General features: G+C 42.6%; 1 protein-coding gene across 3 annotated transcripts in view; it reads right to left on the bottom strand.

Moving 5' to 3' along the window:
- afap1 (actin filament associated protein 1) overlaps positions 1-22,679 on the bottom strand; it is a 330,702-nt gene that overhangs the window by 11,939 nt on the left and 296,084 nt on the right. Inside the window, exons 11-14 of one of the 3 annotated variants that reach the window (XM_085961916.1) lie at positions 22,005-22,150; positions 19,197-19,314; positions 17,514-17,780; positions 10,387-10,501 (exon numbers count right to left, since the gene is read on the bottom strand). In XM_085961916.1, coding sequence (XP_085818042.1) covers positions 10,387-10,501; positions 17,514-17,780; positions 19,197-19,314; positions 22,005-22,150 — 646 coding nt within the window. Of the gene's footprint in view, positions 1-10,386; positions 10,502-13,992; positions 14,128-17,513; positions 17,781-19,196; positions 19,315-22,004; positions 22,151-22,679 lie in introns of all 3 variants that reach the window. The other 2 variants (XM_085961897.1, XM_085961906.1) reach the window with 2 other exon arrangements.

The raw sequence follows: 22,679 nt of genomic DNA, 5'->3' as shown, positions 1-22,679 counted from the left end.
GTAATGGTACCAGAAACATCCCACCAAATGATACCAACTCCAATAACTTGTAAGCATCCCAAAACATGACAAAAAGCATGGCAAAACCTTCGGCTCTTCCACAGTAAGTACGCTGTTAAATTCCCCACTAAAAGTTAGCCCCAAAGGATTAGGTGTAACTGGGGTTTTGACAGTGTTATTACTGCTAAACAAATGTTAAGAGCCTGGAAAACTAATTTTAATTTTGTGCAGTGTGAAATTTTTACATTTTAATTAAAATTAAAACTTCTAAGAAACTTTGAAGTGTGTTTTTACTTTTTTTTAAAGTTTGTCCATCTTTATTTCAGTTTGCCTTTTCCCCATGAGAGCCCCAATCTTTGTTTTGCTCTAACTTTTGTAAAAAGTTAGAATTTTAAGAGCTTGCTCACTTCCTTGTTCGCTGTCTGTGAGAATTCTGCGTTTTGATTGGCTGCTCAGACAGCCTGTTGATGTCATAGCAGTTCGCACAAGGAGATCCCCCGCTGTACTTTATTGAGTAGAATTGAATGTCGAAAAAAACGAGGTTCTCGATGTTGTGTATGTAACCTGTTCCACCTTAAGAGAGCTTAAGCCTGTTCCACCTTAAGAGATGTACTACTTTCTCAGGCTGCTGTAGACGTAATACCGGGGTTGAACACACCGGTATATAAGCACTGTGCAGTAATCTTGTATTCAGTATAGTCCCTACCTCCAACCAGTAAAGACCTGTTTGAGTTATACGTTTAAGTCTTTGTGTTAATTGTTCAATACAATACACATACTTAACACTCGACACGGGGATCGCGAGATCCTTGTCCGAAGCGTACCTCGTGGCCAGCAGCGAATGCCTTTGTTTCGCTGCTGACTGCAAATTCTGGGCCAATATGAAAACCATCAAAACACAAGCATATATTATATTTACATCATATAATGTTCCATTAAAATAACAATTTTATATATATTTTTTATGAGTAGAACTTATTCCAGTGACAGTTTGCTAAGGTCATAACAGCAACTAAATTTTGACTGAAGCAGTATGTAATTTCTCCAAATTTGTCCAACTATTGCACAAGGTGAATGGAGGCTAAACAAAAATCTGGAAATCTGTGAGAAGAAGCAATGTGCAAAATTATGTGCATCTTATTAGGCTATCACGTAATCAGACATACTGGCCCAGAATTTGTGTGTAAAAAACCCAGCAATTTGTGACGAGGAAGAGATACGCTGTGAGTTGCAAATTGCCACAAATTGCTGAGCTACTTGCACTGCTCCGCCATTAGCCTCGCAAAAACTGGGGATAACTGTCACGGAATTGCTGCATTTGCCCAGTGAATACAAATTAAACTCGCAACAGAAAGTTAGGACAGCTATTTCATGGTGTAAGGACCCTGTTAATGGTCCTGGCATGTCACTCAACCTTGGAGGCACAGAAAGGAAACTATTGAAACTGTGGAGGTAGTAAATTATTCCTAGAGGTTTTTGAAATTTAAAATGTTTAACTTTTTCTTTTTTCTTTGTCACTTTTTTCTCTCTCAATCGACTCTCTCTTTCCCTCTTTTTATTTCTCTTTCTGTATTTAATTTGACTCGAATCACCCCATTTCCTTCTCCATCATTTACTCTGTTTCTTTCTCTATCCTCAATTTTATTGGCTAAGGAGATAGATTATTAGTCCTGTCATTCACCAAGGTCCCAGATGCCCCGTTGACCTCCCGCATCATTATCAAATTCGTATTTCCAGCAGTTTGTGGTGCAATGATAACTGAAGCTGAAGGGTGAGGAAAACATCCAATTCACAGCGCCAGCAAATTCTGGGCCAATATATCACTTCCATCTACAAAAAAACTGATGAACTAGAAACAGGAGCAGTCCATTCAGCCCCTCCAGCCTGTTCTGCCATTCAATGAGATCATAGCTGATCTGTACCTCAACTCCATTTACCTGCCTTTGATCCATATCCCTCGATACCCTTACCTAATAATTTTTTTTAACCTCAGTCTTGAAAGCTCCAATTGTCCTGGCATCCACAGCCTTTTGAGAAGACAATTCCAGAATTCTACTAACCCTTGTGGGGAAAAAAGCTTCCAGAGTTCTCTCCTAAATAGCCTAGCTCCAATTTTAGGATTATAAGAACATAAGAAATAGGAGCAGGAGTAGGCCAATCGGCCACTCGAGCCTGCTCCGCCATTCAATAAGATCATGGCTGATCTGATCCTAACCGCCAAACTTACTATCACAGAACCATCTCCTGAATCTAACAGGATTAGACACACGAAATAGGAGCAGGATCAGGCTACACGGCCCCTGGGCCCGCTCCGCTACCCACAGGGCGATGTCCGATCTGAACCTAGACTCATGTCCAAATTCCTGCCCGCCTCCCGTAACCCTTAATTCCCTTTACTTCTAGGAAACTGTCTATTTCTGTTTTAAATTTATGTAATGATGTAGCTTCTACAGCTTTTTGGGGCAGCATATTCCATGGACCTACCACCCTCTGAGTGAAGTAGTTCCTCCTCATCTCAGTTTTGAAAGAGCAGCCCCTTATTCTAAGACTATGCCCCTAGTTCTAGTTTCACCCATCATCGGGAACATCCTCCCCGCATCCACCCGATCCAACCCCTTCACAATCTTATATGTTTCAATAAGATCGCCTCTCATTCTTCTGAACTCCAATGAGTAGAGTCCCAATCTACTCAACCTCTCCTCATATGTCCATCCCCTCATCCCCGGGATTAACCGAGTGAACCTTCTTTGTACTGACTCGAGAGCAAGTATGTCCTTTCTTAAGTATGGACACCAAAACTGTACGCAGTATTACAGGTGCGGTCTCACCAATACCTTGTACAACTGAAGCAATACCTCCCTATTTTTATATTCTATCCCCCTAGCAATGAAAGCCAACATTCCATTGGCCTTCTTAATCACTTGCTGCACCTGCATACTAACCTTTTGAGTTTCGTGCACCAGGACCCCAGATCCCTTTGTACTTCAGTACTTTCCAGTTTCTTGCCATTAAGATAATAACTTGCTCTACGATTTTTCCTGCCAAAGTGCATAACCTCACACTTTCCAGTATTGTATTCCATTTGCCAAATCTCTGCCCACTTGTCTATGTCCCCTTGCAGGTTTTTTATGTCCTCCTCACTCACTACTTTCCCTCCCATCTTAGTATCATCTGCAAACTTTGATATGTTACACACGGTCCCCTCCTCCAAATCGTTAATATAGATTGTAAAGAGTTGGGGACCCAGCACTGACCCCTGCGGAACACCACTAGTTACTGATTGCCAGTCTGAGAATGAACCATTTATCCCAACTCTCTGCCTTCTGTTAGATAGACAATCCTCTATCCATGCCAGAATATTACCCCCAATCCTGTGATTTTTTTATCTTAAGCAATAATCTTTTGTGTGGCACCTTGTCAAATGCCTTTTGGAAGTCTAAATACACTACGTCCACTGGTTCCCCTTTATCCACCCTATATGTTACTTCCTCAAAGAACTCCAGCAAATTTGTCAAACATGACTTCCCCTTCATAAAACCATGCTGACTTTGTCCTATTAAATTATGATTATCCAAATGTCCTGTTACTGTCTCCTTAATAATGGACTCCAAAATTTTACCTACCACAGATGTTAGGCTAACCGGTTTATAGTTTCCAGCCTTCTGTCTACTGCCCTTTTTAAATAAGGGTGTTACATTAGCAGTTTTCCAGTCTGCCGGGACCTTTGCCGAGTCCAGGGAGTTTTGGAAAATTATTACCAATGCATCCACAATCCCTACCGCCACTTCCCTCAAGACCCTAGGATGTAAGCCATCAGGTCCAGGTGATTTATCCGCCTTGAGTCCCATTATTTTACCGAGTACCACTTCCTTAGTGATTTTGGTCGTGTTTAGCTCCTCCCCCCTATAGCCCCCTGTTTGTCCAGTGTTGGGATATTCTTAGTGTCCTCTACTGTAAAGACTGATACAAAATATTCATTCAGTGTTTTTGCCATCTCCATATTTCCCACCATTAATTTCCTGGTCTCATCCTCTAAGGGACCAACATTTACTTTAGCCACCCTTTTTCTTTTTGTATAACTATAAAAACTCTTACTATCTGTTTTTATATTTTTTGCTAATTTACTTTCATAATCTATCTTCCCTTTCTTAATCAATCTTTTTGTTATTTTTTGCTGTCTTTTAAAGTTTTCCCAATCCTCTATCCTCCCACTAGATTTGGCTACCTTATATGCCCTTGTTTTTAGTCGAATACTATCCTTAATTTCTTTACTTAGCCACGGATGGCTGTCTTTTCTTTTACACCCTTTTCTTCTCAGTGGAATATATATTTTTTGGAAGTTGTAAAATAACTCCTTAAATGTACACCACTGATCATGTATCGTCTTACCCTTTAATCTATTTTCCCAATCCACTCTACTCAATTCCGCTCTCATGCCTTCATAGTCTCCTTTATTCAAGCTTAGCACGCTTGTTTGAGATCCAACCTTCTCACCCTCTAATTGAATATGGAATTCAACCATGTTATGGTCACTCATTCCAAGGGGATCCTTTACTAGGACATTTTTAATGAATCCTGTCTCGTTACACAGGACCAGATCTAAGGTTGCTTGCCCCCTGGTCGGTTCAGTTACATACTGCTCAAGAAACCCATCCCTAATACACTCAATGAACTCATCCTCAAGGCAGCCCTGCCCAATTTGATTTGTCCAATTAATATGATAGTTAAAATCCCCCATAATTATAGATGTTCCCTTATTACAAGCCTCAACTATTTCCTGGTTGTAACTCCGTCCAACAGAGTTGCAACTGTTCGGAGGCCTATAGACTACGCCCACTAGTGTTTTTTCCCCCTTATTATTCCTTACCTCCACCCAAACTGTTTCATTATCCTGATCTTTTGACCCAATATAATTTCTCTGTATTACAGTGATTCCTTCCTTTATTAACATAGCCACCCCACCTCCCCTTCCTTCCTGCCTGTCCTTCCTGATCGTTAAATAACCTGGTATGTTTAATTCCCAGGCCTTGTCACCCTGCAGCCATGTTTCTGTAATGGCCACAGGATCATACCCATATGTAGTTATTTGTGCCATTAACTTGTCTATTTTGTTACGAATGCTACGTGCATTCAGATAGAGAACTTTCAAATATGTTTTGTGACACTTAGTTCCTGCTTTTGCCCTTTTTATTACTTTACCTTTTACTCCATACCTTCTGCCCCTTCCTGACACGCTCTGGTTTTTAATTTCCCCACTGCTACCTAAGTCTATGACCTTCTCTGTTGTCATTTTTATTATTTGCTCTCTAGGAACCTCCCCGCCACTAGTTAGTTTAAAGCCCTCTCTACAGCCCTAGTTATATGATCCGCCAGGACTCTAGTCCCAGCACTGGCCAAGTGAAGCCCGTCCCAACGGAACAGCTCCCTCCTGCCCCAGTACTGGTGCCAGTGTCCCAGGAAGCAAAACCCATTTCTCCCACACCAGTCTTTGAGCCACGCATTTAACTCTCTAATTTTATTTGTCCTAGCCAAATTCGCTCGTGGCTCGATTATTACCCTTGAGGTTCTGTTTTTTAATTTGACCCCTAGCTGCTCATACTCCTTTAACAGAACCGGCTTCCTAGTCCTATCTACGTCGTTTGTACCAACATGGACCACGACAACTGGATCCACCCCCTCCCACTGCAAGTTTCTTTCCAGACCAGAGGAGATGTCCTTAACCCTGGCACCGGGTAGGCAACACAGCCTTCGGGACTCTCGCTCTCGGCTGCAGAGAACTCTATCTATCCCCTTAATAATACTATCCCCTACCACTACAACATTTCTATTTACTCCCCCCTCTTGAATGGCCCCCTGTTCCACGGTGCTGTGGCCAGGTTGCTCATCCTCCCTGCAGTCCCTGCTCCTGTCCCCACAGGGAGTAAGAACCTCGAACCTGTTGGACAAGAGCAAGGGCTGCGGCTCCTCCAGCGCTACCTCCTGGATCCCCGTACCTGCCTCACTCGTAGTCACACCGTCCTGTCCCTGACCATGGGCTACATCTGAATTAATTAACTTCATAGGCGTGACCACCTCCTGATACACAGAGTCCAGGTACTTCTCCCCCTCCCTGATGTGTCGCAATGTCTGAAGCTCAGACTCCAGCTCATCAACACGGAGCTGGAGTTCCTGTAGCAGCAGACACTTGTCACAGACGTAATCACCGTGAGCCTCAACAGGTCCTAGCATCGCACCATTGTTCTTGATTCCCCCATCACAGTTTCTCTGTGTCGACCCTATCAAATCTTTTTATCATTTTAAACACTTCAATTAGATCACTCCTTAATCTCTCAAACTCAAGGAAATACAAACCAAGTTTATGCAACCTGTCTTCATAATTTAACCCTTTAAGCCCTGGTATCATTCTGTGAATCTGCGCTGTACCCGCTTCAAGGTCAATATATCCTTCCTGAGCTGCAGTACCCAAAACTAAACCTCATACTCCAGATGGGGTCTGACCAAGGCTCTGTACAACAGAAGCATAGTTTCCTCACTTTTGAATTCCAGCCCCATTGAGATAAAGCCAACATTCTATTAGCCTTTTTGCTTGCTTTTTGTATCTGTGCACTGGCTTTTGCTGATTTGTATACCTGGTCACCCAAATCCTTTGGGCCTCCACAGGTCCTAGCATCTCACCATTAAGAAAATATTCTGATTTGTCTTTCTTGAAAACAAAGTGGATGACCTCACACTTCCCCACATTGAACTCCATCTGCCACAGTTTTGCCCACTCACTGGCCCTGAATTTGCAAACGGAGGCGTACTCAACCACAAAATATTTTCGTACTTACCTCCTGGCTCCACAGCGACAGAGTGTTCCCTCTCAGGCCTGCAGGCATAGGCCTGCGTAAAGGCCCACGGATCCCAGGGGTGCACATGGTTCACAAGTGTCCCGGGATCACGTGGGCCCGGTCAACCAATCAAAAAGGGGGACTCCTATGATGATTATGGGGATTCCATTTACGTACAGAATCCCCATAAGCATATTAGAAATCCCCAAATAACTAAGAATTCACACCACTTAAATAAAAATAAATGTTCCCATGTTCAAAATTAATTAAAAGACCCTTTAATTCAGCATTTAAAATAAAAATTAAATTTTTTGAAAAATAAATTTAAACATTTTAAAATGGGCCAAATTTTACCTAAACTAATTTTAAATGTATGTATATGTTTTAATCATTTAAAAATGTTATTTTAACATTTATTTTAACCCTTACGCTGGTAAAAGGCAGCCTTAGGCCTGCTTTTCCCAGGCATAAGGGTTTCGTGGGCATTCACTGGGCAGTAATTGGGCAAATAGCCCAACCCTGTGCCAACGAAAGTGATTTTGTAGCGGATGCAAAGGATCTGTTAATGCAAAACTTGACAGATCACAAGTTCCGGGTTTTCGCGCACGAGGAAACCTGGAACTTGCAGGGGCTTTCTGAAGGCTTCAAGCATCGTCTGCTGTGCATACGCTGTCAAAACCACTATCATTTCAGGCCCACTTAGTCTGTCTATTTAACTTTGTAACTTCCTGCTCCTTACTGTGCCTCCTAACTTAGTGTCATCTGCAAACTTGGATATACAGCTCTCTATTCCTTCATCCAAGTCATTGATATGTATGGTGAAAAGTTGAGGCCCCAGTAAAGATCTCTGGGGAACACCACTCGTCACATCCCACCAATTGGAATACATTCCCTTCATTCCTACTCTCTGTCTCATACCTCCCAACCAATTACTAACCCATGTCATAAGTCAAAGCAGCGCAACCTTGCTGAAAGTGCTCATGCGTTGTCACGTTGTGCATGACTGGTCTTGGCTGTTACGTTCCTCATGTTCAAACAAATTGCCAACATTCACTGGCTAGGCTTACACATAAAGAATGATCATTTAGGCAAGGCGATAGATGGTGCCCTGGTGCCTGTGGAACTGTGCCCAGCAAGGAGCAGAAGTGAAGGAGGAGGGGGAGAAAATTTGCAGGCAATATTATGGAAAATTATCAAGAAAGCTGTAGTATTCAGGTTTCAATCACAGGAACAGCCCTATTTAAATATAAAGAAAAATCATCACCCAGAAATTCCCTACCTTACTGCCGCAAGTTAGTGCCAAAACTCTGGTGAAAAATGGCAGCCGCCACTCTAACACCCTTCTCTGGCGCGGGACATGATGGCCGCCATTTGGTGAGGACCTTAGCGCTGCCAACAGCAGTGCTGACCCTGGACATGCAAATATGGAGCGTGACTTAATATCACGCTCTGCAAACTTGGACCTTAGCACTGAGTTCAGCGCTGGGTCCTAAATTCGTCCTGAAAAGCAAGTGTGCTGCAGACTGACAGACACTGTCTGTCCCTCTTAAAGGGACACACACATCTTTCAGGTAAGTTTGCATTTAAGCTTTTGGAATGGATTTTTTTTATTTTCTTGAAATAGTGGCTTAGTGTAATACATGTTAAAAGTTTTTTAAGTGTTCAGGGAGTGCTGCTGGATGCTTGCAAGGCCTCAGATGGTAAAGGAAGGCCTCTGAGAAGACAGACAATGCTATAAATACTCAGCAGGTTAGGCAGCATCCGTCAAGTCGAGATGCTGCCTGACCTGCTGAGTATTTCCAGCATTTTCAGATTTACAGAATCCACTCACAGAGGGAAGAGGAAGAAGCAGAAGAGGAGGATGCAGAAGGAAGGATGCAACCCAGACAGCCCCTTTCTGGGATCGAATCATCTGCCTGCAGTACCAGTGAACACAAACCCAATTCCCCTTTCAACATTTATCCCACACCTTACCTTCCCCCTGTTATTGACCATCACAGTGTCCTCTTGGCCACAATGCTGAAATAAATGCCACCACAAAGCAAACTTTCCAATCCAACTTTTTACATCTATCCATCCAATATTACATCAAGAAATCAATTAATCACCCTTATGCATTCCCTTAGTGACTGTCTTGTGTGTGCCTTTGCCTATCCTACTGATGTTATGCAGTGCTAGCCCAGTGGCTGCAGCATGGCTGGTGGAAGGCTGCTGACTTTCAGTGGGAGACACTGCAAATGTCCTTGCTGGTTGACCTTGAGAATCTGGTGGCTGGGAGTGTGAAATCGAGTGATGGTGTTTCTTCTTCTTCACTCTCCTCTCCCTCTTCTTGGTCAACCATTGGCTGGGCAGGCTGCAGTTCTTGGGTGTGTGAAATGAGGGAGGCACAAGGGTGGAGTTGTGGTGAGGGGAGGGCGGGAAAGCAAGAGGTGCATGCCAGAAGGAGGAAAATGTGTGAGGACACCAGCATCTTGTATTTCATCAGCACTGCCTTTGGCCAAGGGCTCAGCCATGCCCCTACCAAGAATGGCCAGCACCGACTCCTCCAAGGGGGTGGGATGAAGCTAGGAATGGGAGATGTGCCTTGTGTTTGGTACAGATTGTTCGTAGCTGAGTGATTGGGGAGGAGGGGAGAGTCGTGCATTGAGAAGTGTGCGAGGCTAGTAGTGCAGTTGGTAGGAGATGGCTTTTGAAGATGCATTCACTGACCTTGACCACTGGTCTGAGGTCATGAAGCTTTTTTGGGCACTGGAGCTAGGTCATGGGGGTGACACTGATAGCCTCAGTGATTTGGTTCCACATCGTTCTTTCTGGAGGGCCTCCTGGCCCCTGTGGGTAGAAGACCTCTCTTGCAGTGCTGACCCCCTGCACAAAGCTGGAGTGCTGCATGCGAGTCCCTGGGTGTCCTTCCCTAGCTTGCTGAGCCATTTGTGTTTGTGCTGAAGTACTTTTAGCATTTTTTTTTTAGGTGCGGAAGGCAATTCAGCTTTAAGAGCTGAAGACTGTCATTTGGGAATTATTTTTAATGTTAATTTTTTTCAGTAGGGAGTTTTTTTTTACCTGATTTTTATTTGTTTCATTTCAGAAGGCAGTTTCCCTTTAAGGGACTGAACTGCTTTCTGAAATGACAGCCTTGCTTTAAGAGAAGGCTGTTCTGGATACAATGACGTTACATTTGGCCTCCTGCTGGGACAACCACCATGAAAACAGCCTTGCCCAGTGAGTTTAGCGCTGGGCTAATGTTAATTAGCCACCAGCGCCAATTTATCGGTCCTGCCAGCGCCATCAATTTCAGTGGCCATTAACACCGGCTGGCGGTGGCACCAGCAGGTTTTTAGCGATGTCGAATTGCTAGTTTTTGTTTTGGTGTCAAATATATTCTAATAATTTTCAATGAGGCAATAAGCACACTGATTTGCTCAAGCTACTGGAACATTTGTAAATCATTGCCACGCAGAGCTTCTTGTAAAGCAGGTAACAGGCAACAACACTAGTTTGCAAAGTAATTGTTTTGGTTATGTATGGTATGTTACGATACAAAATTTGAAGCACTTACTTGATGCAGCGCGTTTAACATTAGTGCTAGGATTTGCTTTTTTCACTTGACTGTTTCCGGCCTTCTGCTTTATTGTCATACCATTTACTATTGTTGGCATTTTCTTTCCTTTTGCCTAGTTTAAGAAAGAAAATAAACATCCATTAGTAAATACCTGATGATGCTCCTTAGGATTACCTTGTCTTTCTTATATTTGCAGTGCCACAAACATACTCAAAATGATCTTAAAAGTGCAACACGGCACCAATTGACCGATTGCATTATAAATGATGGTGCAGTGATTTAAACAACTAACATGTGACACCAGGGCAACAGTAGAGTGCAAGTTCAGTTTCTTCACTGAGTTTCCAATTTCAGTCATGTTGTATTGAGGACACGCTGAGTGGATGGCAGGAGATCCCCTGTGGAAGGCGGTGGGGAGATGGGAAGGGAAGGGGTGGGAAAATCTCGTGCACCTCCTCACCAGTGACTGGCTGAGGCCATCGCTCGTTCAGGCCTGGGAGCGCATTACTTTTCCATATTTATATAAAGTAGCAGAACTGATGAGAAACATGAAAAAAAAAGGATAGACACCAACATTAATTTAAAAAACAAACTATTAATTAATTCTGGAATAAAAAGCTAGTATCAGTAATGCGGACCATGAAGCTATCGGATTGGCATAAAAACCCAACCAGTTCAGTAATGTCCTTTAGGGAAGGAAACCTGTTGTCTTTACCCCTTTGAATCTGATCTTTGTGAAACTGGTTTTCTGATTAGGAAACTGAATTTCTGAATAGCGAAGCCAGTTTCACATAGATCAGATTCAAAGCAATTACCTTAATTTTTTCATGTGCATGTCTGTAGCAGAAAACATTCCCTCTCGTACTCAGAAAATTACCCCGATGTGTAAACAAAGTGCACAACATCACTAAAATGTGATTGTCAGCTAAGTCAGTTATCTATATATTATTTAAAAACTTGCAATGGGTGCACACTCCGTCCCTAACCTTTACCATCTATTGTCATAATATTTGGTCACACTTTTGTGTCAGTATTTACTGCTATAAATAGTTTTGTCAATATTTCACATTGAATTGTTGTGTGTGAATTCACAATGTAGTTCAAGCTCTGGCCACCAGGAGACCGTGGAGCGAGTTTCTGAAATCCTTTTCAAGACAACAACAACAACTTGTATGTACACAGTACTTTTAAATGTCCCAAGGTGCTTGACAGGAGCGTAATCAGACAAGTTTGACATTGAGCCACAATTCCTTCACCACCTTGTACATATGAGAAAAAAAACAGGGGTCGGATGTGCTCAGTTGCTCCAGCAGATTCCTGCTGTAACTTCAGCAGGAGTCCAGTGAAACAGGCCAGAAATAGGCCGGGATCGTGGACACACCAGGACCTGTCTGTCCCTTCCAAAGAGACCGATGAAGAGGGAGCAGGGTCAGGGATTCACTATGCTGGGAGGTAAGAGTTCCAGTAGGTCCCAATGGCGGTGGCGGCGGTGGGGGGGGTGCACGCCAGGAAAGTTGTCTGGACCCCCAAAGAGGGTAATCTTTAAAAAAAATTATATTCAGCCCCTTGATAAGGAGGCAAACGGGGACACAGAAAGATTTCTCCAGGGTGCCGGGAAGTAAATCATACTTAGGATACAGACTAAGGGTATTAAAAAGTCACACTGGGCATTTAGAAGTAAGAATATATTTATAATTAACATAAAACAGAAATACACAGCAGGATAGTCAACATCTGTAAAGAGAAGAGAGGTTAACATTTTGGGTTTAACACTTTATTAAAACTGAAAATGAAAAGATAATCAAGCATTTTAGTGCGGTCGAATAAAAGGAGCGAAAAGGAGAAACAACAGATACTCAAACTACAAGAAGTTGAATGACCAGCAAATTGTTTAATAGAGAACTGTTAGATGATATAAAAGATCATTTCAGTAAGGCAATGGAAAGATATTACTAAGGCAATAGAACATGTAAATAATTCAAAGACATGGCCCACACAATGGAACACTGGAGAAAGAATGGGAAAAAAGAAAAACCCTGCAAATTACACTCGGAACATTAACTTTACAGAAGCTGACAGACCTGCTGTATATTTCAGATTTTGAGCATTGCCAATTTTTTTATTTGTATATGTATATTAAACCAGTACTGAACCATGTGTTATATACTGTTAATTGTTAATTCTAATGGACTTAACTGAAGCCATGACCCCGATTTTAACTGACCCCACTTGGCAGAAACCGGGTGGGGCGGCAGTTAAAATGGCGGGTGTCAGTTACCCCCACCCCCACTGAACCCACTTTCCTTCCCGTCATGTCCCCATATTAACCTGCTCTTTTGAGCAGGACACCCGCAGGAAAGAAGCGGGGTCCTGTTTTAAATATGCAGATCTGCTCCGATGATGTCATCAGGACCGGATGTGCATTTTTGAACGAGAGGCCTGAGTGGGGGGCAGTGTCGTCTCCCCTGTCAGGCAAAACCTGCCGGGAGCCGGATTCTGGGACAGAAGAGGCCCAGAAGGTTAAGTTTAAAATTTATTTTTCAGGTTTCTTTGTGGGCCAGGAGGGCTCCTCAATCTGGCTGGTTCCGGGGCGGGAATCCGAGGCCTCACATGCAAATCAGGCCCTGCCGTTAAAGTTGGCAGGGCCTATGGGAAACCCGGCCTCCCAGGTTTCCCGCCCGCCTCGGAGGCCCCTCTGCCCCCCAACCCACCTACCTGCACAAAATTCCGGCCATACACCACTCAATTTTCAGGGCCAGGCTTCATTAACATGCGGCCAGCGGGCTGTTGGAGATCTAAGCTGATTGCTTTTGATCTCATGCCGATGGAACACTGATATAAATCTGAGACATTCCAGTCCACCATAATATCGGGCCTGAAGAAATGTAGGGCAGAGGCTCAGGTTGTTTTTATGGCACCTGGAGGAGTATTCCTGCTTTTCCTGGCGCCCCCAAAACTAATAAAAACTTATCTTCTGGGCTCCTCTTCAGCTGGACTGCCAGCTGATACTTGGCAAAGTCTGCACGACACATGCTCCACCCAGTTGAGTGCTCAAATGACAATTAGGGTTCTAAGTATGTCAAAGAACTTGCACATTAAAAGGCAGATGCCCTGGCCACCCAGCGGTAGGTCCTTGGGAATATAGTGTTGACCATACATCTAGTGGTGGGAACGAGGCAATTAAGTCATACCCCACCTTTTCCGGGGTGTTACTGCCTCATTTCCACTGGGCAGGAGGCCTCACAGTCTCCCTTATTACAGCAAACTGGCTTCCCCCTTTTTATAGGAAATGCTTTATAACCACAATATATGTCTGAGGTCATTATTACTAGAATACGTACTGTCTTTCCCAACAGGCTTGTTGCAGGTGGCATTATGTGGTTTTACAGAATGTGAATGTAGGCTTCTCTGCCCTTATTACCACTGCTGAAATGAACTTCCCCAATAACTGAAGTCAACCTGCAACCACAGAAGTTGAGGGATTTGTTGGTTGGTAACAGAGGCTGCTCACAGATATTGAAGGTCAAGCATTTTTTTTAAAGATCCATTTGACCACAGGACGCTTTACCAGAAGTCGACAGGCTTTTGCACAAATTTACTCACAAGGGCATTTCTTCTTGTGGTTTCTGCTGCTGATGTATGGCTTCCTCCGAGACGCCCAACCATACAAATACTGCTTGTGTGGCTTTGCCTTTTTGTCTGGACACTGTTATCAGGTCTGCTTGGCGCCTTGAGACGCTGAAAGACATATATTCTTCCTCATCAGGTTACCTTATGGTCAGTGGAATCTTTCTGAATCACCCAGACTGATGTAAAACTGGCAACACCATGCTTCTTCCATTGCTGGATGATGCAATTTACAGTGAACCTACTCACATAAAGGCTGGAGGCTGTTACACATTGTAATAGTCCCAGATTATGCATTGTCACTCTACATTTTACAGATCTAAACCAATTTCTTTTGATTTCATGTTGAGATAAGACTGATAGAATCCTGATTCAAATTCTTCACTGTCCATCATGCAGGTGAATTCAATAGCTGTATCTGAAATGCTAATAAGGCCACAACAAATTGAATACATCAGCTGAAGTTTTAGAATTAAATGGACAGACAATCATGGGGGCATGTGCAGGATTTCCCAATACGTGAAGGTCTGCACCAGAGATGCAGAAGATGGAAATTTACCTTTTAGTGATCAGATGACATTGCCCAAAATGATATTTTGCCAATGCTGTTACTACACTCTCCACAGCATTGGCAACATGTATTTAGTATTGCTATATGGAACAACACATTGTAGAAGCAATGTCCTGTTCTGCTACAGTGGGGAAAGGTTAGGGTGAGTAATTAGAAGCAGGTCAGTGTTGCCAAACTGTAATATTAAAAACAATGATGCAGGGATATTGTTAAAGGCTTATAGATTACATTTTTGATTTTATCTCTGATCTCAGGGAGGTCACTGGAGGATGAAGAATGTCCTCCCCTGTAGGGAGGGAAAGTCAGAAAAAGAATGGCCTCTGGGCCACTCATCTGTATCTCCTGGTGGGCGGCTCAGAGTGGCATCAGTCACAGTCCAGGAGCAGGTCATCTACCCACCCTGATTGGCAGGGTCCAAAGAAACCTTTAAAAGTGAGGGAGTTTAACTTCATGTAAAGGTTAAAAATAAATGAATGTAAAGATTATTTTGGTTCAGTCAGACTTAGTTTGACTTTGAATTTTATTTTCAGAAACAATATCACTAGTCAAATAATGTTATGCTTATTGTAAATTGAAAGGGAAATCAAGATAAATTGCTTAAGGAACAGTACAGGATTCAGTCATCCTAAATTACTCACCATTTTGATAACAAAATGGAGTCAAAACTAAAAATACTGCTGCTGATTTGAGGAATTTCACTGTTAAATTATGCTACAATATCCAGCCATGAAGGAATGTTAAATTTTCACCATATGATGATGGTCTTCCTCTCGCTGGGATGTTGCCCTTTGAGATCAGCATCATGCTACATGCAGCCACCTTGATCTGACTATCTTCCCCCATTCTGCCATCTAAACTAGTGGAGGTGACTATGATAATAGCCAAATGGTCACATACCATCAGAGCCAGGAACATCTTACATGCAGATTCCGAATAGAATATTCTGCTCAAATTGCTTGGACGCTAATCTCTATGAATGAAACATATGTTGTGGTGCTTGGCCTTTTCCATAAATGATAATTGCACCAGGTTTCTCTAAAGGGGCGATTTTAACTCGGGGTGGGAATCGGGGATGCGGGGCCTGAAGCAGGCAGCAAACAGTCCAGTCTCCCAGAGCATGACGCCAGGATGATTTTAACATACAGGCCTCATCTGAATGCCTCGACTCTGACTCCCACCTGAAGCCGATGAGAATGATGTCACGATCGGTGGGCGGCCTTTAAAAATGGCTGGTTAGGCCACTCTACACCTAGTAGCAACAGGCGAAGCATGCGCGGCATATGCTCCGCCCACTGGTACCTCAAAATTGCGTCAGGGTCCTATGTACATTATAGGACACTAATTTGCATATTATAAATAGGCTCCAGCCTGAAATAAGTGGGTGCCCTTGTGAAGACTCCAAACAAAATAGCGATGGGCGGAGTAGAAGTGGAAACAGGGCGGTCAAGTTCAGCCCCGTGATTATCAGAGTGCTACCACCCCATTCCTGTCTGGTGGAGGCCATGAAAATCAGCCCTGTACTTCTTCTGACGTGGGAGCCAGAGAAAACTGCTGCTGAGAATAAGAGAAAAAAAATTGCGGCAGTAACCCAGAATAAGGCCTCATATATAGCAAAGTGGGTGGGGAGAGATAGTATAACCAAGAATGATATACATTGCATGATAGTCTTAAAAAGGACAGCATCCTGTGTGATTTATGTCCTTCCCATAGCTGAACGAAAATCTTAGTTGTATGTGGGTGTTGAATGAATGCCAGACATTGTTGTACTGTAGGTAGAAATCCAGCAGATGGCTGTCTTTACTTTGCTTTACTTTTACGCCAAAATAGAGTTCTGTGCTGCATGTAATTGAATCAGTTTCCAGTTCACTTGAACACACATGGCAACATAGCATGTAACTAGAGATTATTCAAAGTAGTTGCCTCATGCTGGAAACAGAACCATAAAATCCCAAGAGCAATGAAGTTGGGATGATTTGATAAAACTTTAAAATTAGCGTAACGCTATTCCAAACTGTTTCCTTAACATCTAAGATAATAATTTACATAGATAGAGGATGAATTTCCGTGGGAGTTCTCCCACTTGTCTGCGGTAGAAGAGTTGTGTAACTACCAGATATCCGGCATAACTGCCACTTACACTGTTTTTCCGGGGATTCTGCAGCTCTTCTGTCAAAGTTATATTGGACAAGTAGAAGGATCCTCTCTGAAATTCACCCCCAAAGTTTTTAGTACAGGTAACATAGAAACATAGAAGATAGGAGCAGGAGTAGGCCATTCGGCCCCTCGAGCCTGCTCCGCCATTCAATGAGATCATGGCTGATCATCCAAATTCAGTACCCTGTCCCTGCCTTCTCCCCATATCCCTTGATCCCTTTAGCCTTAAGAAATATATCTAACTCCTTCTTGAATATATTTAATGAATTGGCCTCTACTGTCTTCTGTGGTAGAGAATTCCACAGGTTCACCACTCTCTGGGTGAAGAAATTCCTCCTCATCTCTGTCCTAAATGGCTTATCCTTAGACTGTGACCCCTGGTTCTGGACTCCCCCGCCATCGGGAACATCCTTCCTGCATCTAGTCTGTCTAGTCCTGTTAGAATTTTATAAGTTTCAATGAGATCCCCTCTCATTCTTCTGAACTCCAGCGAGTATAAGCCCAATTGACCCAATCCCAGGTATCAGTCTGGTGAATCTTCGCTGCACTCCCTCCATGGCAAGAACATCCTTCCTCAGATAAGCGACCAAAACTGCACACAATACTCAAGGTGCAACACAGTGCAATCAGGCTAAAAATGCCTATTTAGAAACTTGGGTGGTTAATACTTACTCTGCCTGGAAAAAGGGCACTGATTTGTTTTTGGAAATGCATAGACATAATAATGCCACAGAGTGAGTGTAATCATACAATTCGTGGATTACAGAAGTACCTGCGAGGCTGTCTTGACTGCTCCCTTTTCCGCAGCAGAGCTGTTAGTTTTATTAGTAGACCGCGTGGAAGACAGAGGTGAAGAAGCAAGAGTTTTGTTATTTTTAGAGGACAGTTTCTCAGTGGAAAGCCTACTCTGGACCCCAAGTGGTTGCGATTTGCGGGCAATTGGTTTTGGTGGTGGAACATTGTCGTACAGGTCAGTGCTGTCACCGTGAACCTCCTCATACCAGAGCGTACTATCGTTAGTAGTGAAAACCTCTTGTTCCTGCGATATATAATATAGAACAAGCTTCAGCTGTTAGAAGTAAAAACATGCAGACTAAATGCAGAGCCTACAAATTGCCAAAAAATATATTGCATAACTGTAAATGCAGCCAAAGCATAAAATGCTAAAAGAACAAGGCTCACATTCTTTCTGCACCCTGTATCCTGCTATTATCACATCATTCATGAAACTGTTTCTTTTGTTATTCATGCCTTCAGTGTTTGAATCATGAGGCGAAATATAACATTTTACCAAAATAAAATTTCGGCACAATTGCATCTGTACAATCAGTGTTGGCATTAATAGCAAGGATAAGGACAATTTGTAGCAGCACAATGTTAAAAAACCGACTCGATTCAGTGCTGTGGAAACTGCTGGGTTAGTCTTCAAATTTAGTTCCATCAAATTCAAAGGATGGTTTTTACATGGTTTTGAATGTATAAAGGCCAGTGCACTGAGGAAGAATGTTTGTTCAAGAGACTAATGCTAAAAGGTTTGTTCTTCCTCCCTCCAGTAACAGGCACAAAAGAACAAATACAATTCAGAACCTCTGCACTAAAAGCACCCATGTCATCAAAAATTGATTCTGAATGCTGCTGTGCCATCTCTGAGCATAACTGAAGCATAAAATGCAAGAGAACGATGACATTGTCAAGCAGTGTGTGCTGCTCAAAATACTCTACAACTGTTGGTTCAATTCAGATGGTTCACAGAGAGCCACTACAGTATAAGGTTATGGGATATAAATTGCGCAGAATGACTTCATTATACAACTGCAAGGTCAAAAGCTTTTAATGCTCCCAACAACTGTAACAACTATTCTGCTAGTTTTTGCAGTGCTTACGTCACAAAATGGTGGTAGACTTTCCAGTGCTTCAGTGCATTCACTTACTTATTTAACCAGGTTATCAGAGCTTTGGGCAATAACTAATTAGCCTGTAATTATAATTAACCAACATTGCTCTCTTAGTTTATGGTGTGACTGAACTCCTTGATGAGATTAGTGTTTTCTAATCACTCCTAGGCAAACTATATTTTCTATTTGACTAAAAATTAAGATTGAAATCATAATTTTGCATAAATTCTCAATATTTCAATTTAATCTTTACATGCGTTCCTCTTGTACACAAAACAAACTGCAAGACAGCTTCCCTACTGCACTATTTCTAAGCTCTGCTAGGTCAATGGCAAATTGAAAGTCTTTGCAAGGACAAAAAATAAGTTGTATCTGTGCCTAAACATTTGTCAATATTATCACCTGGATCCAAGAAAAGAAAATCTCGGCCACAATATTGCACTCCTGCTGTTTTCCAGTGTTATTGTATTTCCCTTACTGAACTGATTTCTTTGCACTGATTGGTTTTGATTTTGTATAAAAAGACTGCCAAGGATACCATGCTAATTCAAATGCCTTACTGTTCCATTTAGGCAAGGTACATCGTCGTAATGAAGAGAGACTCCACGAGGACATGCATATCCGTTAGCGATGTTGCCACCATATCTGTTTGGCGATATCGACCGTCTGTGTAACAAACTGAAAGAGAGAAAAAAAAATGATTGGCGAAAGATGAATACTTAACATATTAAGCATTTTGGGGTGAAAATGAATTGCACTTCTGGAGTACTCCCGCTGCAAATCCAGTGGGAGTGTGGCAGAAGGACCAGAAATTAGGTTGGAACCTGGGTATGCTGGATCCCGGTCTTCCCTGCCAGCTTCCATGGAGCCTTGATTGGGTCACAGCTTTTGCAAGCCCCAAATAAGGTCACCCACATCCGGGGGGGGGGGGGGGTGGGGTGGCCAGGGGAGAGGTTCTCCCAGAGCTGGAAACCCACCAGGTGGTAGTATGTCTAGTGAGACAAGGCACGCTGGTCTCTTAGCTGGTGCAAGTCTTCCAAAGATTTATAATATTTTCCAATTTATATTCCTTTATAAAAGGGTCGGAATCGAACATGTTTCTGGGGGAAGTCCTGGCACCTTCTGCCAGAAGTATTGGCTTCTTCTGACTTGTGGGCATTTGAGGTGCGTCCCTAATGACGCAGGCACCTGCTATTGGTATGGAAATCAAAGAATCTCCTCTGGCTGCCCGCTGGAGTCAGCAGAAGTAGTTTCTGGCGGGTGCACCCCAGCACTTACACTGCAGGGTCACCCTCACCCTGGGTACCAGCAATGATTCTTTTGTTCTTTTCAAGGTAAACTCCTTTTTTTCTCCCTGGTCTGCAGCAAGTGTGGGAGAGAAGTGGCTTTCCTTCACTGTTCCATCAATGCTACTGTGAACTGAGCTAGGAAGTGGATGACAGCAGACTGGGATAATTCTCCATCCATGTTTCCCTATTGCAAAGAGTCTTGCCTGTACTCCCATTGGCATTGTTAAATTGAGAACTCGCCACATGTGGAATCACAGATGGAAACCAGCATCTGACTACACAGTGACATAGTACATTTCTGCTCCAGTGTGTGATATCATTGTACTGTTAGGATTAGTACATTTATACGGCTGATACATTACTCTCTGCCTGTCGTGCTTTATTAACTCCTTGTTTTTTATGTGCTGCATACTGACTGTAAAATATAAAAGCAGTAAAAATTCTAAATGAAATCTGCTTTTGCTTAACCAGTTCAGTCTTAAATTCAAACTGTTATTTGCTTTGATAACAGCAATTCTGTGTTTTGTACTTGCGTGTGCATAAAAAACTTAATGGGCCGTATATTCCGACCCCCACGGGTGCGTACGCGCTGTGTACCCACCCGTAGGGACATCGGAAATGCCGGTTTCAGGCATGTGCTGAAAACCGGCATTTCCGATCTGTCAAGAATGCTCTTGACAGATCAGACGCCTGCCCTGGAGAAGGGCCTCTGCGGGCGGAGAGTTCCACTTTCTGGAGACCCTCCACCTGCAGAAAACCCTTAGAAATCTTACGCCTGGAAAGGCTTGCTTTTACCAGCATAAGAGTTGAAAAAAAAGTTTAAAAATTTTTTTTTTTCACTCATTTATGATTTAAAAATGTTTTAAAAAAGATAAATTTATTTTTAGCCCCGTAAAAAACTTATTTTTTTCAAAAAATTTAATTTTTGTTTAAAATATTTAATTTATTGTAATTTCAACTTTTAAAAAATGTGATTTAAAAAAAATTATGTAATGTTTTATTGTGTTTTGTGATTTCCATTCATATATTTGACAGGTCTATCTGTCAAGTGTATGAAGGGAGCTTCCCTTCTCCTATTGCCTCCCCATAGCCCACGTGATCCCAGGGACGCTTGCGAACCGCATGCGCCTCTGGGATACGTGAGCCCTATACATTTCGAGTTGGAGGGGCCCAGGAGCTGAAGTATATGCACCTTGGGAGCCCTCAGGTAAGTCCGTAAATTTTTTCCAGATCAGAGGCCTCTGCACGCAGGAAGCCTCCGATCGGAAAATACGGGCCAATATTAATGGATTGCAACGCTTAAAGATATCTATAAAATCTTACAGCACAGGAGGAGGCCATTCGATCCATTGTGCCTGTGTCAGAGCTATTCAATTAGTCCCACTCTCTCCCCATAGCCCTGCATTTTTTTCCTTTTCAAGTTTGTATCCAATTCTGTTTTTTAAGTTAGCATTGAATCTGCTTCAACCACCCTTTCAGGCAGTGCATTCCAGATCATAACAACTCGCTGCCGAAAAAAAATTCTCTTCATCTCCCTTCTGGTTCTTTTGTCAATTATCTTAAATCTGTGTCCTCTGGTTACCAAAGCTCCTGCCAGTGGAAACAGTTTCTCTTTATTTAGTGTTACATAACCCCTCATAATTTTGAACACCTCTATCAAATCTCCCCTTAACCTGCTCTAAGAAGCACAATCCCAGCTTCTCCAGTCTCTCCACATAACTGAATTTTCTCATCCCTAGTATCATTCTGGTAAATCTCCTCTACACCCTCTCCAAGGGCTCTCTATAAGAAAGCATTAAACAGCACAAGGCTACTGTTTGCTATAAGTACCTCACTACCGATCCGTGAAATTAAATAATTATTCGCACAAATAGCTTAAAAAAAAAAAATATTTACCACCGTGTCATGAAAATCAAGACAAACAGGGAACCCATACAATTGTATCTAAAAACCTGTCCAAATTTACAAAATAAGAAGTGATTAACCTGTGAAGGTAACTGCAGTATTTAATACTGTATCTATGTTCCATTTCTTTTTACGTTTTATCAAAAATTATCAATGACTAAAATAAATTCTTACTTGAAGCACTGTTTTGCGGTCTGTATAACACTTGAAGTTGTTTCTACATCAATGTAATCATAATGTAGGGCTGCTGGGTCTGTGGAAGAACCGGTTTCAGCTAGTAAAACACCAAGCCACCTACCCAGCTCCTCCCCTGAAGCAGTCTGCAGAAACAGAATGTTGAACTCTTAGTGGTGGTTTATCAATACAGGCATGATCAATGTAAAGTCAACCATTATACTGGGGAAAAAAGATACATTTACAATTCTATATATAGATCATCAATCTTTGAAGACATTTTACTATGGTGACTTTGGCCGCGAAATTACACCTCTTACCGTCAGCTGTTAAGGCCGATTTGGTCAAAAAATGGCGGCCACCTTGCTTCAGACCACTTCTGGTGCGGCCCACAGTGACCGTCATTTTGTGCAGGTCAGCAGCGCAGCCGTTGCCTGCGTTCGCTACAAAAATGGTAATGAGGCAGATCGTGACGTTGATCAGCGTGCAACGTTGAATTGACGCACAATCTGCTATTTTGAACGTCGCCGCTCCATTGAATGCCCTCTCCAAAACACGACCGGCTGAACATGCAATCAGCTATATGACGGACCCCCCCCGCCCCTCCCAACCAGCGGTACTTAAAAGGACACATGCAACTTTGAGGTTAAGTTATGATTTTTGCTTTTGTACTGG

The sequence above is a fragment of the Somniosus microcephalus genome, chromosome 2, assembly GCF_052327205.1.
Source record: "Somniosus microcephalus isolate GS21.2 chromosome 2, FLI_Smic_1.0, whole genome shotgun sequence".
NCBI lineage: Eukaryota > Metazoa > Chordata > Chondrichthyes > Squaliformes > Somniosidae > Somniosus > Somniosus microcephalus.
The sequence above is the reverse complement of the archived record's forward strand: the minus strand, read 5'-3'. Positions and strand labels throughout refer to the sequence as shown.